The sequence below is a fragment of the Nyctereutes procyonoides genome, unplaced genomic scaffold (assembly GCF_905146905.1).
Source record: "Nyctereutes procyonoides isolate TBG_1078 unplaced genomic scaffold, NYPRO_anot_genome, whole genome shotgun sequence".
In the NCBI taxonomy this organism is placed as follows: domain Eukaryota; kingdom Metazoa; phylum Chordata; class Mammalia; order Carnivora; family Canidae; genus Nyctereutes; species Nyctereutes procyonoides.
In genome coordinates this window covers 17754746-17778972 of record NW_026575021.1, presented here as the reverse complement: position 1 = coordinate 17778972, position 24227 = coordinate 17754746, and the positions used below count along the sequence as shown (strand labels likewise).

The 24227-nt window shown below is 41.8% G+C and overlaps 1 protein-coding gene across 2 annotated transcripts in view; it reads right to left on the bottom strand.

Annotated features, from left to right (window-relative positions):
• The window catches only part of RASSF6 (Ras association domain family member 6), a 43750-nt gene that overhangs the window by 8247 nt on the left and 11276 nt on the right, over window positions 1–24227 (bottom strand). For both annotated transcript variants that reach the window (XM_055341210.1, XM_055341220.1), the window contains exons 2-6: window positions 23561–23659; window positions 11457–11535; window positions 7172–7311; window positions 3229–3326; window positions 1335–1519 (exon numbers count right to left, since the gene is read on the bottom strand). In XM_055341210.1, the coding sequence (XP_055197185.1) occupies window positions 1335–1519; window positions 3229–3326; window positions 7172–7311; window positions 11457–11535; window positions 23561–23619 (561 nt within the window). In that variant the 5' untranslated portion in view covers window positions 23620–23659. The remainder of the gene's footprint in view (window positions 1–1334; window positions 1520–3228; window positions 3327–7171; window positions 7312–11456; window positions 11536–23560; window positions 23660–24227) is intronic.

The following is a 24227-nucleotide window of genomic DNA, read 5'->3' as shown; positions in this document are numbered from 1 at the left end:
AAGCTAAGAGATGGAGGTATTTTTTTAACTTTGCTCATCAAGAATTTGAAATCAGGATGTCAAGCTGCAGCCGTCAAGCATTTAGCCAGTATACTCTGCTGCCAACTTATCATCGATTTCATTCTTAGCACAGGGGGTCCCAGCTGGAGGCTGTTCATTTGGAACAGTGTGGTTTTTACAGCCTTCTTTAACACAACCCCCACAAGATGATGACACAGCATAATTATAAGGAATAAAAACCAGGGCAATTGGTAGCTGCACATCTATGCGGGACTGTCAATGGCTAAGGGGAAATTCTTGAGCCAGAAAAATGTTGAATTTGAACAGAGAATTCACAAGGGAGGTTTCTCCCCACCAGTCTCCAAAGGCGCACTATGGATATGTTCCCAAGGGTAGAAGAAAGAACAAGGCATAAAGCCCTTCAGAAAAAAAGCTTCAGATGAATGAGTTAACATTTTGTATTAAAGGGCTTAGGGTGGTACCTGGCACAGAATAAGTGCTTTTTAAGTATTTATTAAATGAATGAATAATTGCTGAAATACATGACATGAAAAACTTCAGTTCTTAGAATCTGATCTATTTCCTACCATCAACAAAGTGAAATGTCTTACAAAAACTGTGGAAAGGAACACATAAATTTAAAACATTAAGTGAAAAATTAGAATACAAATTATATCCAAAGTATAAGTACGCTTACATAAAAAATACATATATATGTTCAAGACCCGGAAAGGAACGCTGTGAGATGAGAAATTTGATTCATTGGAATAAAAGGTCTGTAGCTGTTTTTTTTTCTTTATTTAAATGTTAATGTTCAAATGTACTTTGAACCATTCTCTATTGTAGCACTTACATTATTCTAATGCCATTTGTTGATGTACTGGTTTCCTTGCCTGAGACCTGAGCTCCACGTGGGCAGAGGCATTAACTGAGCCATCTTTGTAGTGCTTGGCACAGAACCAGACCCTTAGATAAGGTTCATCCATCACGTCGGCTAATACTTGGGTCCTGGAGTCAGACAAAGCTGGCTTCAAGTTCAGAGCTGCTACTTAAAAGTACTGTGACCTAAGACAAATTACTTAACTTCTGGAGCCTCAGTTAACACAGGCAGGGAAAATAATGGTACCTATTTCAAAGGATTGTTTCAGTGATTAATGAGATAATTAATCAAAATCCAACTTAAAACAGTTTAATACCTAATGCATAGTGAGTACCCAATAAATGTTAGATACACTACTACTATTTTATTACTATTTTTAATTGCAAGTTGAGTTGAGTGGTATCGTTAGAAAAATAGACATCGTTTAAATGACATTAATGGAATTATAACTCACTTCATGGTTATAGAAGTGCCCATTAATAGAGGCCCTATGCTTCTGTCTCTCTTTTCTGTCCATCATTGGAGACTTCATCCTTTTTCTCACCAGGGTTGCTTCACTCATGGTTCGATAGAGCAATGGGGATTCTGGCTCTTCTTCTGCATAAGGCTTCAGAGTGCTACTGTGATAAGATAAATAATCTGGGAAGAATAAAGATTATAAGGGCCATATCATTTAGCCGCCTACCTCCTTGGGTGGATTTGTATATGTATTTAAGAGGAAAATATATAGCTAGGCAGTGAACGATAATGTTTTCAAACAGTAGGAAATAGTGATCCATTTTACTTTGGGATTTTAAAAAATTTCCTAATTAATTAGAGTATCATCCAATAGTCTTGAGATATTTTATCTTCTTCTAGCACTGGTGCTCGGATACAAATAGATTTTTATGGTATCTTCGATACCAAGAAATTAGGATTCCCCTGAGTTTATTTTTTTATTTATTTTTAATTTTTATTTATTTATGATAGTCAGAGAGAGAGAGAGAGAGAGAGAGAGAGAGGCAGAGACATAGGCAGAGGGAGAAGCAGGCTCCATGCACCGGGAACCCAATGTGGGATTCGATCTCGGGTCTCCAGGATCACGCCCTGGGCCAAAGGCAGGTGCTAAACTGCTGCACCACCCAGGGATCCCTCCCCTGAGTTTAGAGAAATGTTTTCAACAGGCTAACTGGAAGGACCTTTATATAAAAGATGCCAAGAGCCATCAAAGATAGGGGAATCTTGGAAGGAACATTATGTTAGTTATTGCATATGGGTTTTTATGGAGACAGAAGAAAAGACTGCGTTGAGAAAGGCTAGGAAAAAATAAACATTGGAAGTTGTTGGTAGATTAATAAGATAATGTTGATGAGAAAAGTCTGAAATCAGCTTTGTAATAGGACGACCCCAGAAACATAAACTCTGCCCCCAGCCTCAGTCACCAGCTCAGCTCCTCCCTTCTTGGTTCTCCATATCTATGTAAGATACACAATAGCATCACTGCCACTTAGCAGAGTCTCGGTAAATGGTAGCTACTAATATTACTACTATCACATCATCACTATGGCTACCGATGTCACAGGTCATAGGAGCTGCCATTTACCACTGGTTTGTGTGAGTTCGATATGAACTTATTTGATGTTTAAGTTGATTTCTCTTTTTAAAAGAAATGGTTGAAATGACTCTATCAAATATACTCATTTCAGTATATCTGCCTGTTTTTTTTTTGGGGGGGGGAAATGGTGTTATGTAAAGACTTATTAACTAACTAAAACATTCAACTTCTAAAAAGATGTAGAATTCAGTCTGGGGGGATTGGTCTAAAATAAAAAACTACTGAGTACAATAAATGATCCTAATCCCTGGGGAAAATACTGAAGAATTTTACATATACAGATTTATTCAATTCATTAGCTTTCCCTAATCTAATAAATCTAAATGAGTTGGTGTAATTTTAAAAATAGCTGTGGGGCGCCTGAGTGGTGCAGTTGGTCGAGCATCCGATTCTTGGTTTCCACTCAGGTCATGATCTAGAGTCATGAGGTGGAGCCCTGTGTGGGGCACTGTGATCAGTGGGATGTCTCCTTGACAATCTCTCCTTCTTTCTCTCCCTCTGCCCCTCCCCATCATGCTCTCTCTCTCAAATAAATAAATAAATCTTGAAAAATAAATAAAAATCATCATATTTTAATAAAGTTCTTACATATCATATGAGCATTGTAGTGACTTAATATGATCCTAAGAGTTTTTTTAATATAAAAGTTTTATTAAATAGTGGTGCGCAAAATGCTAAATTTCAGAGAAACTTTTAGGATTCATGCTTTACATTAAAAAATAGGTCTCTCCATTAATAAGAGTTTGATACTTACCTCCTTGGGAAACTGTTGCTTCAGCCTCTGGAATCTGGGTCCTATCCAGATCACTAATACGGTAAAGATCGTCAAACTCCCCCCAGCGTGTCATTCCCCTGAAAAGTAATAAATCTTGTAAATTACATCAGTTCTATTCATAATGGTTTTCAGATTTATAGCATTAATATAGCATGGAGAGCCTCCACAGGTAGGCATAGTCCAAATTATAATAATTTCATTTATTAAAATTATATTTACACCAGGATGGTCATCATGTGCTTTATATACTTCTGTCCTCACTTTAAGCAGAATTGACAATTCAGTTATATCCTGAAACACAAGATTGTATAGCTTCTATAAAATGTGTATGCAAATGGAATTAGGAGAAACCAAAATAATCCCTTGTTTACACAGATGTCTCGTAATGCTCTTAGGAGAGTTAAGATATAAAAGTGTGCATTCTTCCAACATGTTTTGAGTTCCTATTGTACTCAAAGCATTTTTAGGTAGAATGGCGCTCAGTAAGATGTGGTGCTTAACTTTAAGGCTCTTTACTACTGTGAATGCAATTTACAAAGGAGGAAAGTATATGAGAAACTTTTTTCCTAAAACATTATGATTTATATATAGGATACTAACAATTTTCAATGCATCTTAGTGATTAGAATACACAAAACTGGGCAACTACTTATTTTTACCAGCTGGGCTGAGAGTCACTTTCACTTTATTTATCTAGTGACTTATCTTCTCTGTGCCTTCTCCCGTGTCCTTATCTATAAAATGGGGATGTTAATTATATGAGGTTGGATAGGGTTGCTGAGAAGATTAAATGAGTTATTTTGTGTAAAATTCTTCAAACAGTGCCTGATATGCATAGTAAACTTGCAATATGTGTTAAAAGTCATCAAAATCATCCTCATTTTCATTGTCATCCCCATCATGATCACCTGTATCCGTTTCATGATAGGCAAGGAACCACTAGGGAGCTAAGATATTCCTGAGTCTCTCTAGTTTAATGGATACTTTTATTACTCGGACTGGTTTTATTCTTACTAAAAATCTCTAGCATAATGACAAAAAGCCGTAAGTGGTGGCATATACGCTATCCAAATGTAGCATTTGTAGCACTAATTCTATCCAAATTCCACTGGTGGCAACAATAACAAAAAAATGCTTATTAAGACTAGTGGTGGTGAACATGACAAACATGATTTTTTCCCCCTTGATCTTTGAATTCTTTTGATGCCTTTTTACAACCTTTATATCATTTGAGCTTAATAATGTAAAGAAGGATCTAAATAACGCCTTAGTGTAAATAAGATAATTCTAATGGTTTTGTTAGTTAATTTTTTCATAAGCCTTACTCTCCAGAATATAGATAGTTGAGTGTCAGAAAAGTCCAAGAACTATAAGTAGTAATGAACTTAAAGGAGACCTATTCAGATCCTGACTCAGAATCAAGTTATTCTTAAGGTAGACAAAATTACCCGTCTTCCCTAATCTACAAGAGATTAATTATCACAAGAGGCAGATGTCATTATCATAGAAAGAGAGTTAGCAATGGGGAAGGCTCAATACCAATGAAAAGCAGAAACTCAGATGGGAAGGCAGCCTAATGCTATTTCATATGGGGGAAGATGAGAGTGCCCAGGCGTGCCCAATCAGTATTGTATAAATCCTCGGTTATCTTGGCAGACTTGACACTTGTCCTCACTTCCTTATGGTTTAGTGGTATCACGGGGAACAGACATGGCTCAGTATATGAATCTTTGGCCCTTCTTCCTCTCTACCCATCATAGTAGAAAGCACCAGTTTTGAGCTCTGGATTGTGTAATTCGAAGAATCACCCACGTACAACTGTGCACAGGACTACACTTGAGGACAGTTACCCAGAGTTGTTCAAAGAAACTGGATGGAACTTAATGCAATATCAAATAGCTTAACTTGCCCAAGCATGGGACTGTTAGCATTGCTCTGACCATGCTTCAGGATATATACCATCGGTAAATTTAAACCGTGGGGAACTTTTCTGATGAGTTGCAAAATAAAAAGGAGGTAGTAATTTGATAGACAAATGGAATGTGGTCATTTTTCTACCTGTGTTGTAAGAAAAAAAACCACACTATGAATGTTATTCAAATGTACACTTGCCCAGCTTCTGTTGTTTATGTCATTCTGTCACGACCCGTATAAAATGTGCAAACACAGATTTTAGAAAGATTACAGACTGAGATCAAAACTTGTGCAAGCAAATGTAACCTCAGTAAGGCTTGGTTTTTTTTTTTTTTTGAAAAAAATTTTTTGAAAGATTTTCGAAACAAAGGACTTGGAAGATCAAAGTACTGCCCAAAGAATTGTTTCCATAAAGGGCCACAAGTGGTCACAGTTCAAACAGACTGATTTATATTTAAGCTTCTACCACTCCCTTTAAGCTGACTCAGGGTGACTCATTTCGAAGATCATTAAAGCAAATTAGCATGACAAACTGATGATTCTCTCAATGGGTGAACTGAAAGACAAGATTGCAGCCCTTCCTGCAGCTGAGTACACAACTTCCATGTCTTTTGCTCCACATCCACCCACTGAAGATACCACATCTGTGACCCTGTGGGAGCAGAGGTACAAGTTCTGCACCAAGGAACCCTTATGAGAAAGGGGACTTGAGAAGTGAGTGAGGGAATAGTCTCTTTCTTCATTTGATTTCCTTCAAAGCTCAGAATTCAAGTGAAGGGTGGTAACCAGAATGACAATGTCTAGAACTGAACTGAAACAAAGAATAGGACCCTCAGGTGGCCAAGCACCCCACTAGGGAACCAGAGGCCAAGGAACAGCCATTCCAAATCATGCTGTCCCTTCCTGCTGAGTGTTCAGCTGGTTTCCAGGAAGGATTCTTGCCTAGTTAACCTCAACTGAATCTAACTTTGCTCTTGAGTGTGAGAGGGTAGGATCTCTTTCTGATAATTCTTAACCTTCAGTAAGATCCGATACACCACAAGGGTGCCCTTTGCTTCGAATGCTCTAGTAAGTCTCACCACTGTGGTAAAGGGCAGGCAGAGTTCTCTAGGGAATTCTTTCTCAGCTTTAAACTAAAGGAGATAGTTCCTGTTCGGTTCACAGCAATGGTCTTTCTGATAAATAATTAAAAATAATTAAAAATGCAGTTGGTGTCTATGGAAGGCATGTCATGAGAATATTAATTTTAACCTGCCACAGTGTATGGAGAGGCATCAATATTACTTTGTCCACCTGGTCTCTTGAAAGTTATGCCCAAATTGAGGATTTTTAGGAGCAAGTGTTTTGAATTTTAATTTGAAAACTCAAAAATACCTTGGGGTAGCTATTTTTAAAAAGGTTTCATGTGATAATACAAATACCTTACTGCATCTCCTTGACATCTTCCCTTAATGTTCCATACTTATTAAGTTTAGATGACTCAAATAATTAAAATGTATCAAAAGCAGCTGGCTGCTCAGAGAACTTTGCAATGAGTTTTTAGGCAATATGAATAATGATAGCTAATTCTGCCAAATTCATGTCTTGTACAGTGATCTAAGAGCAGAGCCCAGGGGTAATTTCTCCTTTTACAGGATGCTCCTAGAATCATCAGCCCATCATTTAAAATTTTATCTCCCCTTTTGGTGTCCAGGTCAGGGCTAATGGAATCTTGACTTCACATTTTGTCTTTTCTAACAAAGGAACGCAGTCTTCAGGAGAGAAGCAACACAGCACACAGGCGGACCTGAGGTCCGGTCCAGTTCTGCTCCATGGTGTTTGGAGATTTTGCACAAATTGCCTAACCTCTTGGGCCCCCGATTCTGAACACCTACTTCACAGAGTTGCTGGGGATCAGATGAGATTGTGTTTTAAGCATTAGCGCTCCCATCTCTAAGAATCCACACAAGAAAGGTATGTAAATCTGAGGATGCTCTACTAAGGAGTTCAAACACGAAAGGCAGCTTACCTTTTGGAAAAGACATCTGGTGATCTCAACATAGTAAAAGAAGGGATTTGCTTCTCATCTCGGATTTTCAGTTGTATAGGCCGTTTTACTCCCCAGGAAATGTCCAACATTCCTTCAACAATTAGTTCGCCATCTTCTGTCTGGGGAGGAAACCCATCATCTCAAACATGGTTTTTGTGTCATTTATAGAAGGTAAATTTTTTAACTGAGAATGTAGAAATCAAGTCTGTAAGGCATCTTAATAAATAAATTCCCCAGTGGGATTGTTTGGCTTTTCAATTTATCCTCAAAATAATCCATTTTTGGAAACACCTGTAATCAACATAGTAAGTCATAATGGTAATGACATGCCCACCAGAGGGCATAGCATGTTCAAATGCTTTCTGAACTCCATGATTCTTCACTGAACTGGAAGTTTAACTCTGTTATCTTCAGATTAAAGCAGAAGTAAGTAAGCACTCTAACTAAACTAGAAATCAGAGGAACAGCTCTTCAGAGACTTAGTGGCTGTTTCCTCATTTCTGAGCAAGAAATTTTAGCTCACGGAATTATTATGCAGAATGAGGGAAAAATATATGAAAACACAGTATAAATTGTATAACAGAAATTATTTATTTGAAAAAAATCAAAAGCATTTGATTACCTTTTAAGTTGAAAATATAGGAAGGAAATTCCATGCAAGCATGGATTATAGACGTTTATTTATTCTGTGGATGTAAGTATTAGTACCAAAGCATATTTCCATAAAATTTATTTTCTTATTTATTTATTTATTTATTTATTTATTTATTTATTTATTTATTTATGATAGTCACACAGAAAGAGAGAGAGAGAGAGAGGCAGAGACACAGGCAGAAGGAGAAGCAGGCTCCATGCACCGGGACCCCAATGTGGGATTCGATCCCGGGTCTCCAGGATCGCGCACTGGGCCAAAGGCAGGCACCAAACCGCTGCGCCACCCAGGGATCCCTAAAATTTATTTTCTAATCAATTTTTCCCTTCTCTATGTAAAAGTCTTTCTGTTATTAGGGTAATGTATTGTCATTATGGAAATTTCAAAAAATATAGAAACTAAGGAGAGTCATATTCCAACCATCCAATAAGTACTACGGCATCCAATCAATTATTAGAGAATGCAAATGACTCTATTTTTATTTGAGAGTGTAATGAAAACTCCAGACTCTGGAATCAGACAGACCTGTGTTTGAACCCTGGATCTGCCACTTCCCAGCTGTGGGACTGTGGATGAGATGCTGGACACCTTTAAACCTGCTGCTTCTGAAGAATGGACATCATAATAACCCCTAATTCATAGGGCCTGACAGTTAATAAGTGCTCAATAATATTATTGCTTATTATTTCTTTGGCTGACAGAAACAAAATTGTGTTCTTTCTCCCACTTTTGAGGTCATGTTTCAGATTACTGAGAAGTCAGGTTCCCACTCAGTTGTTTTCAACAACCAAACATAATTTGGTCTCTGGAATGGCAGTACATGACGCAGGCCCTACATTTTAGTTACTGCTGTATAGCATCCCTTCTTTGCTTAATTACACTTCAATTAATCCCTTACAGCAAAAATTCAAAGAGTAACTGCTCTTCTGAGATTACCTAATTCTTGCTTTCAAGAAAAAATACTCCAGTTGCTATCAGACAATGTAAGGTTTTCTCATGTAAGGAATATCAGAATACTCTTTAATTGCACAAAGTGTCTCTTTCGAGGTCAACTAAATAAATTATCACAGAAGTCTTGTTTATACTCATTTAATCTTGTTGTCTAAATCCTTAGGCCTCTTTTCTTTTAGATGTACACCAGTATCCTTGGCGATCTCAAGGATCCTTAAATGCTATCTCTAAACTAATAGCTTCCAACTTTATATTTCTAGCCCAAACCTTCCCACTGAACTCCAGCCATCCAATTGCCTACCTTCCATCAAACTTAGTATGTTCCTAATTACCTCCTGGTCTTTCTCCCATGAATATTTTCCTCTCCAACTCTTTCCCATCTTGGTAAATAACACCCTTATCCTTCCAGTTGCTCAGGCCAGGAATTTTAGAGCCACCTTTAATCTTTCTTTTGTACTCAACACCCAACTCATTAGCAAATCCTATTAGCTCCACCTTAAAAATTTGACTCTAATGTGACCACACTCACTGTATCCACTACCATGATTTTGGTCCATGCCATTGCCAATGTTTGCCGGGATTATTGTAAGAATTTTCTTTCTCATTCTTCTCTTGTCCTTTCCTATACTCCGCATAGCTAGGGAGATCCATTTATTTATTTATTTATTTATTTATTTATTTATTTATTTATTTTTATTTCATTAATAATTGGGAGATCCTTTTAAAATGAATCCTTTTAGGTAATGTCACTGTTCTACTCAAAATTTCCCTGTGGTTTTCCATCTCATTGCACATACATGCTAAGGTCTTCACAATGATCTACAAGACCCACAAACTCTGGTGCTTTCCTTTCACAGTTATGTCTCCAGCTGCAATGTCTACTAATTCCCCTTTCTCATAAGATTCCTGCTCTCCTGGCTTCCCTGCTCTACTTCAATTACACTAGTCAGGCTCCGTCCCCTTATTCAGGCTGTCTCTGCCTGGAATGTGCATCCCACAGACTTCTGCAAGGTTTGCTTCTTCACATCTCTCAGAGTCTCTGATCGGATGCTCCTCTTCCCTCACCCCACTTAGATCCCTGAGCCCTCTTCCCTGCTTTACTATTGCCAGGGATCAAGCCCCACATCCATCGGGCTCTCTGCTCAACAGGGGGTCTGCTTCTCCCTCTCCCTCTGCCTGCTGCCCTGCCTACTTGCGCACCCTCTCTCTGTTAAGTAAATAAATAAAATTTTTTTAAAAAATATTAGCTTAAGTAATCAGAGATTAAGAAAGCTGCATTTTATCCTCTATACTGCCCCTTTTAACAGTGTTTGTTATTGTAACCAAGGATATTTTGAAAATTCTGAATCCTAACTTTATTGACCAGTGAGTAAAGATGGAAAGATGAAACAATTTGATAGTCTCACTGTGCACTTTATTCATGTATTTTAAAAAATTAAATGACTTTTGTATTATAAATTGAACACTGTTCCTAGAATTGGAAAGAATATGGCTCAAATTATATGTTCATAACATCAAAATTCAAATATTTTCCTAAAGGAAAAAGCATTATGAACTTTATAGAAACTTGAAGCAAAATGTAAACAATCTTTTGTAAAGTTTTGAACTTTTCTTAAATTATCTTTACAGTTATATACATTAGAGATCTTAGATATAGGACAATATTGAAATAATTTAAAATTAGGCCCATTTCTTCGTAAAGAGATTAGTTACTTCCTTCTCCTATCTATCACATTTGGGAAGGTAACTGAAATATTCAGTTGAACGAAATCATTTAACCTCACTAGTAAAGACCAGAGTAGTTTGTAAGTTTCCTTCTAAAGCAATTTTAAGCCAAATTGCACTGGCCTAAAGTCAATGCTATACCATCAGATTTGAAGATTGAAATCAGAGGTAGAAATGTCTAATGCTCCCTGGGACCAGGAAGATATCGTAAAGATGTGAAGTTAGCTCCATTAGAATACAAGACTGAGTGGAGAGGCATGTGGGAAACAGGATTACTAGGAGACGAAGAGGAAGAAATGAAAAATCGAAGCTCGGTTTGTACAAGAGCCTGCACCCCCAACAATTTGCACTCCCAAAAATGCTTTGTAGCGTCAGGACTTTTCTGAATTGTTTCTTTCACATTTTAAGATTTGTTGTTATAACATAGAACACATCCATTGGAATTTAACTGATTCATCTTAACAAGCAAATCAAACTATGTTACAGACTATGTCATATTTCTTTGAGCTATCTCTCATTGGGATAGACTCAAGATATCCTCAAATTCTCTCCATTACAAATAATGTCACCGTGGGATGACACGACCTTTTCTATATGTTCTAGTACATTTGGCAAAAAGTATTATGATAGATTTCTGGTGGACTCGCTGTTCAAAAGATATTTATACACTTTTAAAAATAGAAAGTAAATAGGCCATTAAAATTATTTTTAAATACTTTCCCGTCCCCAATACTGCTTAAAAAGTCACATGTTCCAGGACTAGGATTTTGTGATTTGGCCTAAAAATGAAAATCATGATCAAGTCAAAGATTTGCCAGTTTTTCCAGACCACTTGTGCTGCTGGATTATGGACTCCAACTCATCCTGAATCCTCCATACCTTTATGGAATTTCTTCCTGTGAATCAAACTGTATTGCATTTCTTTGATGGGCTTACCTGTCCATATAAAATATGCAGATTTTTCTGGTTCCCATAAAAAATATTATAGTTCTTCAATAAAGAATTAAGTTGTTCCCTAAAAAAAATTACATTTGGTTATAATCAGGCTCTCTAACAGTAAAAGGCAGAAATAGTGCATTTAGTTCGTACAGGTATGATATAGAAATGGTCCAATGGAATCTTTACTGTGCTGTCATTTTCACTTAATGCAGGCCATTGAAAACAGAAGTCTTTTGGGGACAGCAGCAAATATTGGTCATAAATAAATAATGAAAGAAGGTAAAATGACTGAGGGCAAAGTTGTGGGAGACTGTTCTGTGACAGGAGACGGCCACCAAACAGGGATTTGGTATCACATTTCTTCTTGGTTTTCCAACATTAATCAGCCTCAATTAAGCATCTAGTATGTGCCTGACACTGTGTTTCCTCCCTGGGGTATAGTAACAGTTCAGAAATGGCCACTGCTTCAGAGTTAGTTTTCCTTTGAGACAGGTAGGCTCTGGCAGTAGGAATACTGGCTACTGCCCCTCCTCTATCCTTTCCCCTGTGCGTCCATAGCCTAAGATCCTTGCCTTCCCCAGCTAACCTACTGGTCCATCTTTCACCCGGATTACTGCAACAGTCTCCTAAAAGCCTCCCTGTATCTCTAGCCTGTTGTAATAGCAGGTGTTATTTTAATGCAAACCTGATCATTTCTCTCCTCAGCTCCAAATTCTCCAATATCTTTTCATTATTTGGACTAAAAGCCAACGTGCTTCCAATGACTTAAAAGGCCAGCTGTGAGCTGGTCTTCTGCTTCCCTTTGATCTCATTTCCTTCCATTCTTTCCTTCACTCACTACACTTTAACCACTGGCCTCCTTGATATTCCTTTAATCTGTCAGGCACATTCTCACCTCAGGGCCTTTGCACTGATCCCTATGTCCAGAAAGACCTCCATCCCCATCCCCCATGCTGTCACACTGTTCACACGTTTTCTTTAACTCCTTACCCAGAATTCACCTTCTCAAGAAGTCCTTCCTGACCACTCAATCTAAAGCGCTGCCTTCTCCCAACATTCATATTCTGCTTTCTTACCTCTGCCCATCCTTCACCTCTAACCTTGTGCATACTTTACTTAGTTGTCTTGTATTTGGTCTCTCTCACCAGACCATAGCTCCACGAGAATAAACGTGCTTGTATGTTTTGTTTGCACTATATTCTATCTGCCTGGAGAAGTGTGTACCCTGCCAAAGAAGCTTCTGAAGGTGATTTTTTTGTGTACCTGATGAAACAATGGGTCGCTGGTCATGAAACAGCCTGTAATGTGTAGATCTGACTGGTTGGCCCCGAAGGCACAAGGACATGAAGAGTGACTGTCAAGATGATCATCCATATCTGGTTCAAACTGGTTCAGACTGTGGCTTCTAATAGCGAATGGCCATGCACTCATGCATTCACTCAGTTGAACCTGAGGACAGGTGAGAGCGTTGACAACAGACACTGCCTACCGTGAACTTGGGGGGGGGGGTCAAATGTGAAGAGTGTGAGGAGCTTACCAGGCAGAGAAAACTTTCACAAGGACATGGAGCTATTTCTATAGTTTTTGTGGAGAAAGCTGAGTGTCAGGATCTAAGAGTTGAACATGTAAATGGAGAGTGGTGCGCAATGAGCTAAAGAAGCAGGCAGGAACCTTGTGGACCATTTTAACAAGCTTAAAGTTCACCCCGCAGGCAGGAGGCAGCTACTAAACCAAGTAGCTTTTTTTCTAAGCAAAAGAAAGACATGATGATAAGGGCCACTAGGGGACTGACAAGACACAGATTTTAGGACAAGATGGAAGCAGAGAGAGGAGTGTGGGGCTCCTGCAACAGTACTGAGATAGAGGCGCAGGAGCAAGGCTGTGCACCATGGAAAGACGCTCAAGGGTCCTACATGTACAGAAAGGAATGAAGTCTCAATGGGACTTAAAATACGTATAGGGATTACGTGATTCAGATACATCTGAAGGTAATCACAAGCGTCATCTAGGCAGTCAGGAAAGGGGACAGTGATTTAATATACAACGTGCCCTGTCAATGCTAATTGTAACAGATTTCTTGGATCCACTTAAATGTTATATATGCACCTTCCTCCCCTCAAAAAAGGAAACAAACATCTGTGCACCTGTCCTCTCAGCCACCAAGATGTTCCTCACCCAGCCTAGATCAGACTGCTAAGCAGCTATTCAGCTGCCCTAACAAAACTATAAAATGGATAATGAGCAAGGGATCTCACATCCAATCTTCTCAGTCCACAAATCTGTGATGTCCAGAAGCCACAAGGATACCCAAGAAGTAGACATAAGGTTCAAAGACCCCACACACTCTGTTTGATACATAACAAAAGGATTTTCTGAGAGCTTCTTTTTTGGAACATGAAGTGGTGCATGTGATATACAACAAGATTTTAAAAAATCAAACAGTATATAATATGGATAGTGTTTTAAAGATGCATTTACTTATTTGGGAGAGAGAGAGAGAACGCACAAGCGTGGAGGAGGGACAGAGGCAGAGGGAGAAGCAGATTCCCTACTGAGCAGGGAGCCCAGGTCGGGGCTCCATCCCAGACCCTGAGCTCAGGACCTGAGCTGAAGGCAGACACTTAACTGAGTGAGCCACCCAGGTGCCCCCATATGGGCAGTGTTTTTAGAAAACTGAGGAATGGCAAACTTCCGTGTAAACTGGACTACCTAAATGAAGGGATAGAATAATAAGCTTCCCAAGACAGAAGCTGGCCCTGTGCACCTGCAGCTCAGAGCCTGCCAGCAGCTGACGGCCCGAGGCTTGTCCGTAGCCCGTGAAGAGTGCGAGCCGGGAGACACTTAACATGGGGAAGGATGCAGAGGGCTCCGGGCTTCTGTTCCTTTAAGGCTCCCAGCTTGGTTTTATGAGCAATATTAGATCCAGAACTCACTGTAAAATGCTTAGGTGTACTTTGTACTTTGTGGCCTGAATTGCAGCTGCTCAGCAGATGGGAATTACCCACACGCTGACGTCTGCCATGAATAATGGACCCAGCAAGAGAGGACTTCCTCAATCTTATCATGCTACTTAGCTGGCCGGAAGAAACGATTTCTATTTGATCTTATAAAACTGTAATATCCATGGGCATGGGACAGCATGATGGATGGAATGGAGTCACGCCTTGCATCCACGGGCGGAATGGATGTCAAATATTAGTTGTGATACGAGGTCTGGCTCCTGCGTTAGTGGCGATTTACAGTGTAATTAACTGGATGTCCAATCCCTTCCCCAGAAACCAAAAACCTTGTCCCCCTCTTTGCTAAGAGCTTCTTACAATTTGGACCCAATAAAGGCAAACCAGCAATACCACTGTACAGGGGAACCCAGTCCGAACTTCCGGGGCTGCCACAGGATACGAAATAAACCAGAGAAAAATACAACCGGGCTAAGGCTCGGGGTGGGGGCAGGTGGCAGTGCCTCCTGAGTTTGTGTGACCTCCCCCTCGCCGAGACTTGCTGAAACCGGCCAGGCCCCAGCCCAGCCGCCGCTGAACCGCACTGACAGCAGCATCAGAAATGACCTGATGTTCACACCAGCGTGTTTAGGAGCAGGAACCCAAAACGCCTGCAAGAATATCCTCAAAGAGAGGAAAAACTGAGACAGGATACAAAGGCTAAGTTGCCGTGTCCTACGTTCAGTTCTCCGCTCAACACACATGGATTTTGTTCACGTTGTTAAATTTTAGCATCGAGATCAACAATTTCATGTCAGGTTAAAAACCTGAATTTAAGCGGCACCCCGGTGGCTCAGCGGCTTAGCACCTGCCTTCGGCCCAGGGCGTGACCCCGGAGTCCCAGGATTGAGTCCCACGTCGGGCTCCCTGCATGGAGCCTGCTTCTCCCTCTGCCTGTGTCTCTACTTCTCTCTCTGTGTCTCTCATGAATAAATAAATAAAATCTTAAAAAAAAAACCCTGAATTTAAAATGTAATATGTTTTTAATAAAATAACTATGAATTAAACATGTGAAGGCGACCCAGCTGGGACTGTTTGCTGGGAATCCAGATTGTGATTCATTTTAGGAGTTGTAGTTCTATTTCCCAAACTTCATACAGTAAGTGCATAATACGATTATTATGATGTCATAGTTTTACTTCCACAAAAACATAAACCCCTGTAAGTTTTTGGAATGGTGGAACCAGGAAATAGGACACCAGAAAAAAATAAGTAGAGCCTTATCATTAAGCCATTTGCCAAGACAAACCATCATATCATATTCCTGACGTCTGCGTGATGTTCGCAAGCAGGAGCAGACTTCTCTTAACTCACTTTATCCTTCATTACTGTCAGCTTGAATCCTGGAATTAAAATGGCAAACTTCTAGAGTGTCTGTACCAGTTCACATTCCCACCAACAGTGCAAGAGGATTCCCCTTTCTCCACAGCCACTTGGAAAACTGTGGAGGTTCCTCAAAGAGTAAAAAATAGACCTGCCCTACGACCCAGCAATTGCACTGTTAGGGATTTACCCCAAAGACTCAGATGCAGTGAAACGCCGGGACACCTGCACCCCGATGTTTCTAGCAGCAATGTCCACAACAGCCAAACTATGGAAGGAGCCTCGGTGTCCATCGACAGATGAATGGATAAAGAAGATGTGGTCTATGTACACAATGGAATATTCCTCAGCCATTAGAAACGACCAATACCCACCATTTGCTTCAACGTGGATGGAACTGGAGGGTATTATGCTGAGTGAAGTAAGTCAGTCGGAGAAGGACAAACCTTCTATGTTCTCATTCATTTGGGGAATATAAAAAATAGTGAAAGGGAATGAAGGGGAAAGGAGAGAAAATGAATGAAAATATCAGTGAGGGTGACAAAACATGAGAGACACCTAACTCTGGGAAGCAAACAAGGGGTAGTAGAAGAGGAGGTGGGCGGGGGGTTGGGGTGACTGGGTGCCAGGCACTGAGGGGGGCACTTGGCGGGATGAGCCCTGGGTGTTATGCTATATGTTGGCAAATTGAACTCCAATAATATATATATATATATATATATATATATATATATATATATATATATATAATTTTTTTTTTTTAAAAAAAGGCAAACTTCTGCAGCTGCTCTTCTATAAGCCAGTACAGCTTCGGGTTGTTTTGCTTTTGGCTTCCTCTCCAGGCTCACATGAAGAAAGACTACCTTTCAGCCTTTGCATAGAGACCTTTCTCAGCTTGCAAAGTAGGTTATTCACATTTCCATTGCAAATGAAAGGATTTGGTTCCACAGTCTGATAACAGCCAAGTTGGGAAGAGGAGGGCTGTCTTGACTGCAGTAAAAATGCAAGCCCTAAATGATCAAGAAGCTCCGAATTTGCCCCCCTCTCCTGACTTCCTTTGAAGGCTGTTGCCCTTTTTGAAAAGGAAGGGTTTGAGGGTGCCCCGGGGGTCAGTTGGTGGCACGTCTGCCTTCAGCTTGGGACATGATGGCAGGACCCTGAGATGGAGCCCAGAGTTGGGCTCCCTGCTCAGCGTGAAGTCTGCTTCTCCCTCTCCCTCTGCAGTCCCCCTGCTTGTGCTCTCTCTCTCTCTCTCTCTGTCAAATAAATGGATAAAACCTTGAAAAGAAAAGAAAAGGAATGATTTCTAGCATTTCTAGTAATTCTGCTAAAGTATCCATAATTATTGCTAGTGGTCAGGTGACAGTGCCTGTGATTTGTTTGCTTTGTTCTTCCAAACAGCTCTATCCTAAGACCCAACTCCCTCTTCACTGCTGACAACCAATAATAAAAAGGATCTGGGAGTTGCACGAACTCCACAAGAAATCTAATCAATAAGGAATCAATAAGGTGGTGCATAACCAGACCTGCCTCTCCCCCACCACAATCAACCCTCAGCTGCTTTTGGCCATTTTGGACTTTTGTATTTTCCAGGCATTTATCTTTTGCTGATGACCCCTGTAAAAAGTGGGCCAGAGCCATTAGTGGATAGAATTGTCAGCTTCTCTCGGGTCCTCAAGCCCTAGAATTCAGATAACAGCAAAAGGATGAAAAACTAAAGGATAATTTTGTAGTATTAAAAAGAAACTTGAAGCGATGGCTAATTGGTGGATACAAAACAAAACCCCCCCAAGTATTTTCTCGATGATGAACTCTACCACTGGAGAGAAGGGCTTTAGCTGCACAGAACAATGTCACTAGATGTTGATAAGACATAAAAGAAGGGATTAAAAAAAAAAAGGGAGAAACAAAGGAGTACATGCCTTGTTAAAAGGCCAGTGCTTCTGAAGAAAACAGGCATGTGTGCTCTAGATCTGACATCTGATTTTTAAGAGAATCTCTTTATAAGGGTAACTCTCAGTATTTGATATTTTAACAAGTTACGTGTTTTCCAACAACCTCAGATGAGGGAAGATATTTATCTATTCCCTTTTCCTCTATGCTTGGGTTTTTAAAGACTTTTATGAAAAAGCCTAAAAAAATTCACAACCTGTTATTCCAGTTGGCAGTGGCAACGAGCCTGCTTCCATACCAGACCCTGTTTTCTGTTATCACGTGCAACGCTGAATTCCTAGGGGCAGCCCGAGCGGTTCGCAGACAGGGAAGAAAGAGTGAAGGAAGTCATATGCCCTATAATTTTCTTCTCCGGCCTGAAACACAGGAAAATATGGTCTCTGCTTCACAGCCCTAATAACTATTGACAAACCGACACTGATTTTTGTATTTCTATTCCAATCCAAAGTAAGGACTTGAAACTACCACTTTGATGAAACAGTCTGTTTTCTTGTTGCCGCAGAGTGTATTGGAGAGAACAGTCCTGATTCGTGAATGGTGTTAGGGCTGTGAACCAGGAAACATATTCACCTGTTTGCTTTCTTTCCAGAGCCTGCCCACATTCCTCTGCTCTGGGCTCCTTTTCATCCCAAAGCAGCAATGACCATTTGCTCTGACCCAGACTCCTCATAGAGCTCTCCTCCTCTCCCGTATTTAAAGACTCTTGGGATGACATCGGGCCCATCTGGGTAATCTCTCTATATTAAGATCAGTCAATTAGTAATCTGAATTACTTTTTGTCACGCAACGTAAAATATTCACGGCTTCAGGGGATTAGGATGTAGTCATCTCTGGGAGCCGTTATGACGTCTATCGGGAGATTTAAAAGTGACTCCTATCCCAGCATTATCTGAACACCTGGGGGGCACCTTGTTAGAAATTAAAATCTGTATTTTAACCAAGATACCAAGGAAATGTGTGCGAACATTAAAGGTAAGCCCTGGTGTAGTCACTTCGCCCCTAGATGCAAAACAGTACTTAAGGGTAGCGTCTGGTTCAGTTCTCTGAGGTTGGCTATGGCCATACTCATGAATAACCAGCCAAGTGTTGTGGGTTTCTATGTAACAGACGATGTAAGGGGCGCTAGGGGGCCTGCAGCATATGCAGCTAGTGAGGTCTCCGCTACCAGGACTTACTTTCTACAGGAGGAAGGCAGAAGAAGACGAAAGAGCAAAATAAGAGATTTGCTATTTTTACTTAGGGAGGAGCGCCCTGAGAATAGCAGGATCGTATGATGCAGTGCTCGGTAGACGACGCGTCAGTGAGGGCCCTCAGGAGGACTGACGTGTTAAACACACAATCATGGGAAGGAGCCAGCCACAGGAGCAGTCAGGGAATGCATCCCAAGCAAGAGATGCATTGCCCTGCATACAAAGCTACGCTTGGCATGTTTGAAGGAGACGAAGAAGGGAAGAGCGGTTCAAAATGAGGTTCTAAAGTTCCTCTGGGCCGGAGCACGTCGGACCTTAGAGCCTCCTGATAGTAAGGAGTCTCTAGTAGGAAACGTAGAGGCTTCAAGCACGATGCTGGGCCTTACATTGTCAGGGGCCATCCTGGGTGCCGGGGGGCCATGGTTACTGGGGCAGGGAGGAGAAGCAGGCAGCCCATCAGGGGGCTGCTGCAGTCGCCCAGGCGAGACATGATGCTGGCTTGGAGACGAGTGTTTGGATTTTGGAGGTGGAGCCATTTGGACTTGCCACAGGGCTGGGTGGCAACAGGCTCTTGGACCATTGGGATGGTTCACCGGAGTGAAGCACAGCAGGTGGTCAGTGACCCTTGGAGCCATGTTCCTGAGCTTCGATGTGGATGGAACTGGAAGGTATTAGCTGAGTGACATAAGTCAGTAAGTCAGTCGGAGAAGGACAATCATCATGTGGCTTCACTCATATGGGGAATATAAAAAATAGTGAAAGGGATTATAGGGGAAAGGAGAGAAAATGGGGGGGTGGGATCAGAGAGGGAGACAAAACATGAGAGACTCCTAACTCTGGGAAATGAACAAGGGGTAGTAGAAGGGGAGGTGCGGGGAGGGGATGGGGTGACTGGGTGATGGGCACTGGATGGGATGAGCACTGGGTGTTATGCTATATGTTGGTAAATTGAACTCCAATAAAAAATATACAAAAAATAAAATAAAAGCCACTGAAAACTTAAAAAAAAAAAGAAATATGTCAGAGAGGGCTCTCTTATCCACTATTAAAGACAAGAGTCCAGTGGCCTTCCAAAGAGTGGCGTCTTCTTCCTAAGCCTACCTGCGGAGCACGCTGGGGCACGCAGTGTTTGCGCCAATTCCTTTGATCAAGAGAAGACCCTGGCCATGGAACCTGGGCAGACATTGCCCTCTGGCTCTACTGGCCAGGCAGGAGCAGCCTCTGGAACACTGGCTCCTTGTGCTAAATGTATTCTCAGAGGTACAGGTGGCTGATTCCTAGGTGCCTGGCCAACATGCTTGGAAAAGACACTGCTTGGAATAATGCACTTTCGGCGACAACGTATTACATCATGCTAATTAGAGTTATTTACTGAGGACACATGCCTTGTGGGCTGCTGCTGGAAGAGCTACAGCCTGCAAGGGTCTATAGCAGGTTCCCAAGTAGGAGAAAAAGTCTACCAAATTCTGAGAATGGAATCTGATCTGCATTCTCAAACTGATTCGAACCTTTTTCAAGTATGTGGTCAGCATTTACTCACCCCTAAAGCACCCTGATTTCAGACTGGGACCTGAAATGAAAGTACTTTGAAAGCAACCAGACGGAACCATGTTTTTAAGCTCAGCTCACTTGGAATATTTACCATGCGTGGCAACGCAGCAGTGATGACCTCAGGCAATGAAACGGCAACTGGAAACTTAGTCATTTGAGCATGAAGCTGACTGATGCCAACACCCTTTACCCAGGGGAATTTTTAAACCCAGAGAATTCTCACTCAGTTGTAAGACTTAAATGATAACATTTAAGCATATAATAGCTGCTATGCTATTGATATCGTGACTTCTTATTTTATTGATCCTATGCAGCTCTCATGAAATTTGCTGAAGCCAAAATTTCCCCTAAGCAGATTCTATTTTCCTATTAATGTCCACTACTTTCCTGTATTTCTGTGGAGGGAAATAAAACTCCCTTAATAAGTTCACAATTTCTGTCTTGTTCCCTGGAACAAGCCTTGGGTGGAGTGGGAGCTGAATGACATTTGTCCGGTGGATAGGTGGATGGAGGTGTTTGTCACACCCGTGACGTGTTGATAGTGCAGGTGGTCAGTGGTACTCTCAGAACTTCTGACGACGGTTTTTTTAAAAATTTTCCCCAGGGTTTTGTTTATTTCAGGTGGTCAGAAGTTCTCAAACTTCCATCCTTTCCTCCTCTGAGCAGTGATTCTTAGACTTAAGTGTGCATCACAATGACCTGATCTACGCGGAGCGGAGCCCAGGATCTGCACCGTTAACCGACGGTCTGACTGGGAGGGGGGCGGCCCATGGGCCGCATTGAGAAATGCTGTCTTCAAGCCTGGTGTTTGTGTAAATGTCGTAATATTTTATTTTACCATCTGGAGCTCCTATTAGTATGCGGAAATCAGGGTCTGAAGGGGGTCCTGGGTTACAGAAGGTAAATGATCAGTCCTCAATTTGATCAATTCAAAATATGACATGAAATAAGGGTCACTAGCATCCCAGACCCTTCTCCCCCAAAATGTGGTTCCATTGTCTCTTCCATCAAAATATATGCAGAATTTGCCCTTTTCTTTAGCCTCCATTATTGTCACCTTGGCCCAAGGCACCATCTCGACCCTGAACTATCAGCTCCTTGGTAATTTCTCTGCTTCCACTCTTGTCCCCCTCTTCGGCATGCTTTTTTTTTTTTTTTTTTAAGATTTTATTCATTTACTCATGAGAGACACACAGAGAGAGGCAGAGACATAAGCAGAGGGAGAAGCAGGCTCCCTGCAGGGAGCCCGATGTGGGACTCGATCCCAGGACCCTGGGATCATGCCCTGAGCCAAAGGCAGGTGCTCAACCACTGAACCCCCCGGGGTGCCCCTTCAGTCTGCTCTTAAAACAACAGCCAGACTGATCCACTCATGTGCTCAATATCCTTCAACGGCTTTTCCTGCCACAAATGGGAAAGCTGAAGTCGCACGACAGCCTGTGGGATCCTGCATGCTCCGGCCCACAATGCCAGGAGCCTCGGTGTCTGCTGTCCTTCCTCCTTCACTTCCCCACACTGGCTGCCTCCACTCTTGGAGACAGGGACCTGCCTCAGGGCTATGAACCTGCTGTGCCCCCTTTGCTACCAGTCAGCAACCTGCACAGCTTGCTCGCTTACCTCCTCCAGCCTTTTCTTCTAAGGCTCAGTGAGGCCTCCCCGCTGGCCATCTGCTAGGACATCAGGACTCCCTGCTGTCCAGCCCTAGCACGCATTAGTCCCTTTCTGCTTTATTTTTATTCTTCATTCTTTCCAGTGTCTAGTAATGTATGTGGCTCCTCGCTTACCTTACAGTGACTGTATCCTCCTTTCAGGAGGCAAGCCCATGAGGCTGGGGGTGTTGTGTGGCAGAACCCTGTCTGCAGGGAGCCATTAATAAGTACTTGAGGAATGAATGGATGAATCCACTGTCTCCTTTACATCTTCTCCCCACCTCTCATATTTCATATTTGTCCTCCAATTGTGACTTTAATTCCATTTTTTAAAAAGATTTTATTTATTTATTCATGAGAGAGAGAGAGGCAGAGACACAGGCAGAGGGAGAAGCAGGCGTCCACACAGGGAACGCGACATGGGACTCGATAACGCGTCTCCAGGATCAGGCCCTGGGCTGAAGGTGGTGCTAAACCGCTGAGCCACCCGGGCTGCCCTTTAATTCCATCTTTGACCACATTTGTTCTCTCTGCTTTCCCATGGCCCAATTCAGCTCCATTTATATCCACTTCCTTCCACCATTTATTTCTTTGGCTTTCTTCCCCTTCCTGGTGAGACGTGGGTCCTGTTCTAGGGCTACTTGGGTTTTTATTGAACGGTTGCATCTTTCTCCTCACCCACTTCTGCCCCAGCTCAGCCAGTTCAGTGCTCAGCCCTACCCTTAGAGTTTTTAAATCCCTCCTCTGTTATCTTCCAACCAATATAAGATGCTATTTGCTGTGTACATGCAAACAGCTGTGGATGTTCCTTCCATATGTTGCGTCACCGAACATCAAGGTGGGGACACGGTGAAAATGAAGTGTGTCCTGAGGAGCAAGGAAGGGAGAGGACAGGAGAGCCCTGGACGGATTCTTTGGGTATATTATTTTTGAGGAGCCTTAGATCCTTTACTTAAGGCTGTTCCTGAAAATTCTGCCAACTGTTAAAATAGAAATTTAGCATTTAGTGAAATTAGACAACTATTTAGGAAATATGAGTGATTGTTCCAGGAGAGGTTATAGGTTGGCAGTCTTTAGGGCCATATTTATTCAAATTCCTACTCAAGGGTGCCTGGGTGGCTCTGTGGTTGAGCATCTGCCTTTGGCCCAGGGTGTGACCCCGGGGTCCTGGGATTGAGTCCCGCATGGGGCTCCCTGCAGGGAGCCTGCTTCTCCCTCTGCCCGTGTCTCTGCCTCTCTCTCTGTGTCTCTCACGAATAGATAAATAAAATCTTTAAGAAAAAAATTCCTATCCAATGTCTCCAGTGTTATGAATCAACATTGATGTTATTGATATTATTGATCTTGTGGGTCGCACATGGTGCTTGGAATGACAGGTGCCGGGCAGAATCCAGCAAGTGGGCAGAGGAGAAGGACACATAATACAGGCGCATAGTTACCCCGTAACGAATGTCCTGTCATTGACGAAGATCCACGATGAGTGCTGGTGAGCCATCATAGTCGTCTTTTCCCCTTTTTTGACGTCATCTGAGTTTACCCTAAGACATTAGAATAATATTAATGGTATATTCCTGTGATGCGTTCAGAAATAAGTTCCTGACTTAAACTGAAATATTTTGTCATGTCCCTAGTGTGTCAAAGTATTTCGGGCAAGTTTTTTTTTTTTAACATTTTATTTATTTATTCATGAGACACACACACACAGAGGCAGAGACACAGGCAAAGGCAGGCAAAGGCTCCCTGGGGGGAGCCCGATGTGGGACTGGAACCCAGGACCCTGGGGTCACGCCCTGAGCAGCTCATAGACGCCGCTCTGCCTGTGGCCTGCCTGGTGGGCCTCCGCACAATCCTGCCATGGCCCTGTGGGTGCAGACATGGGGACCACATAGCCTGGACCCACCAATCCCTTACTGGGATAAGAGTCCTGATTCTCATCTCATCCCCTTACCAAAATAGTAGTCCTGCCTCTCCCATTCCCTGACCGAAATAAGAGTGCCAATATCCAGTCTCCAGTACCTGAGTTAAGACTAGTTCATTCTTAAAAAAAAAAAAAAAAAAAGGCAGATGCCCAGCCACTGAGCTCCCCAGGTGCCCCCACTTCGGGCA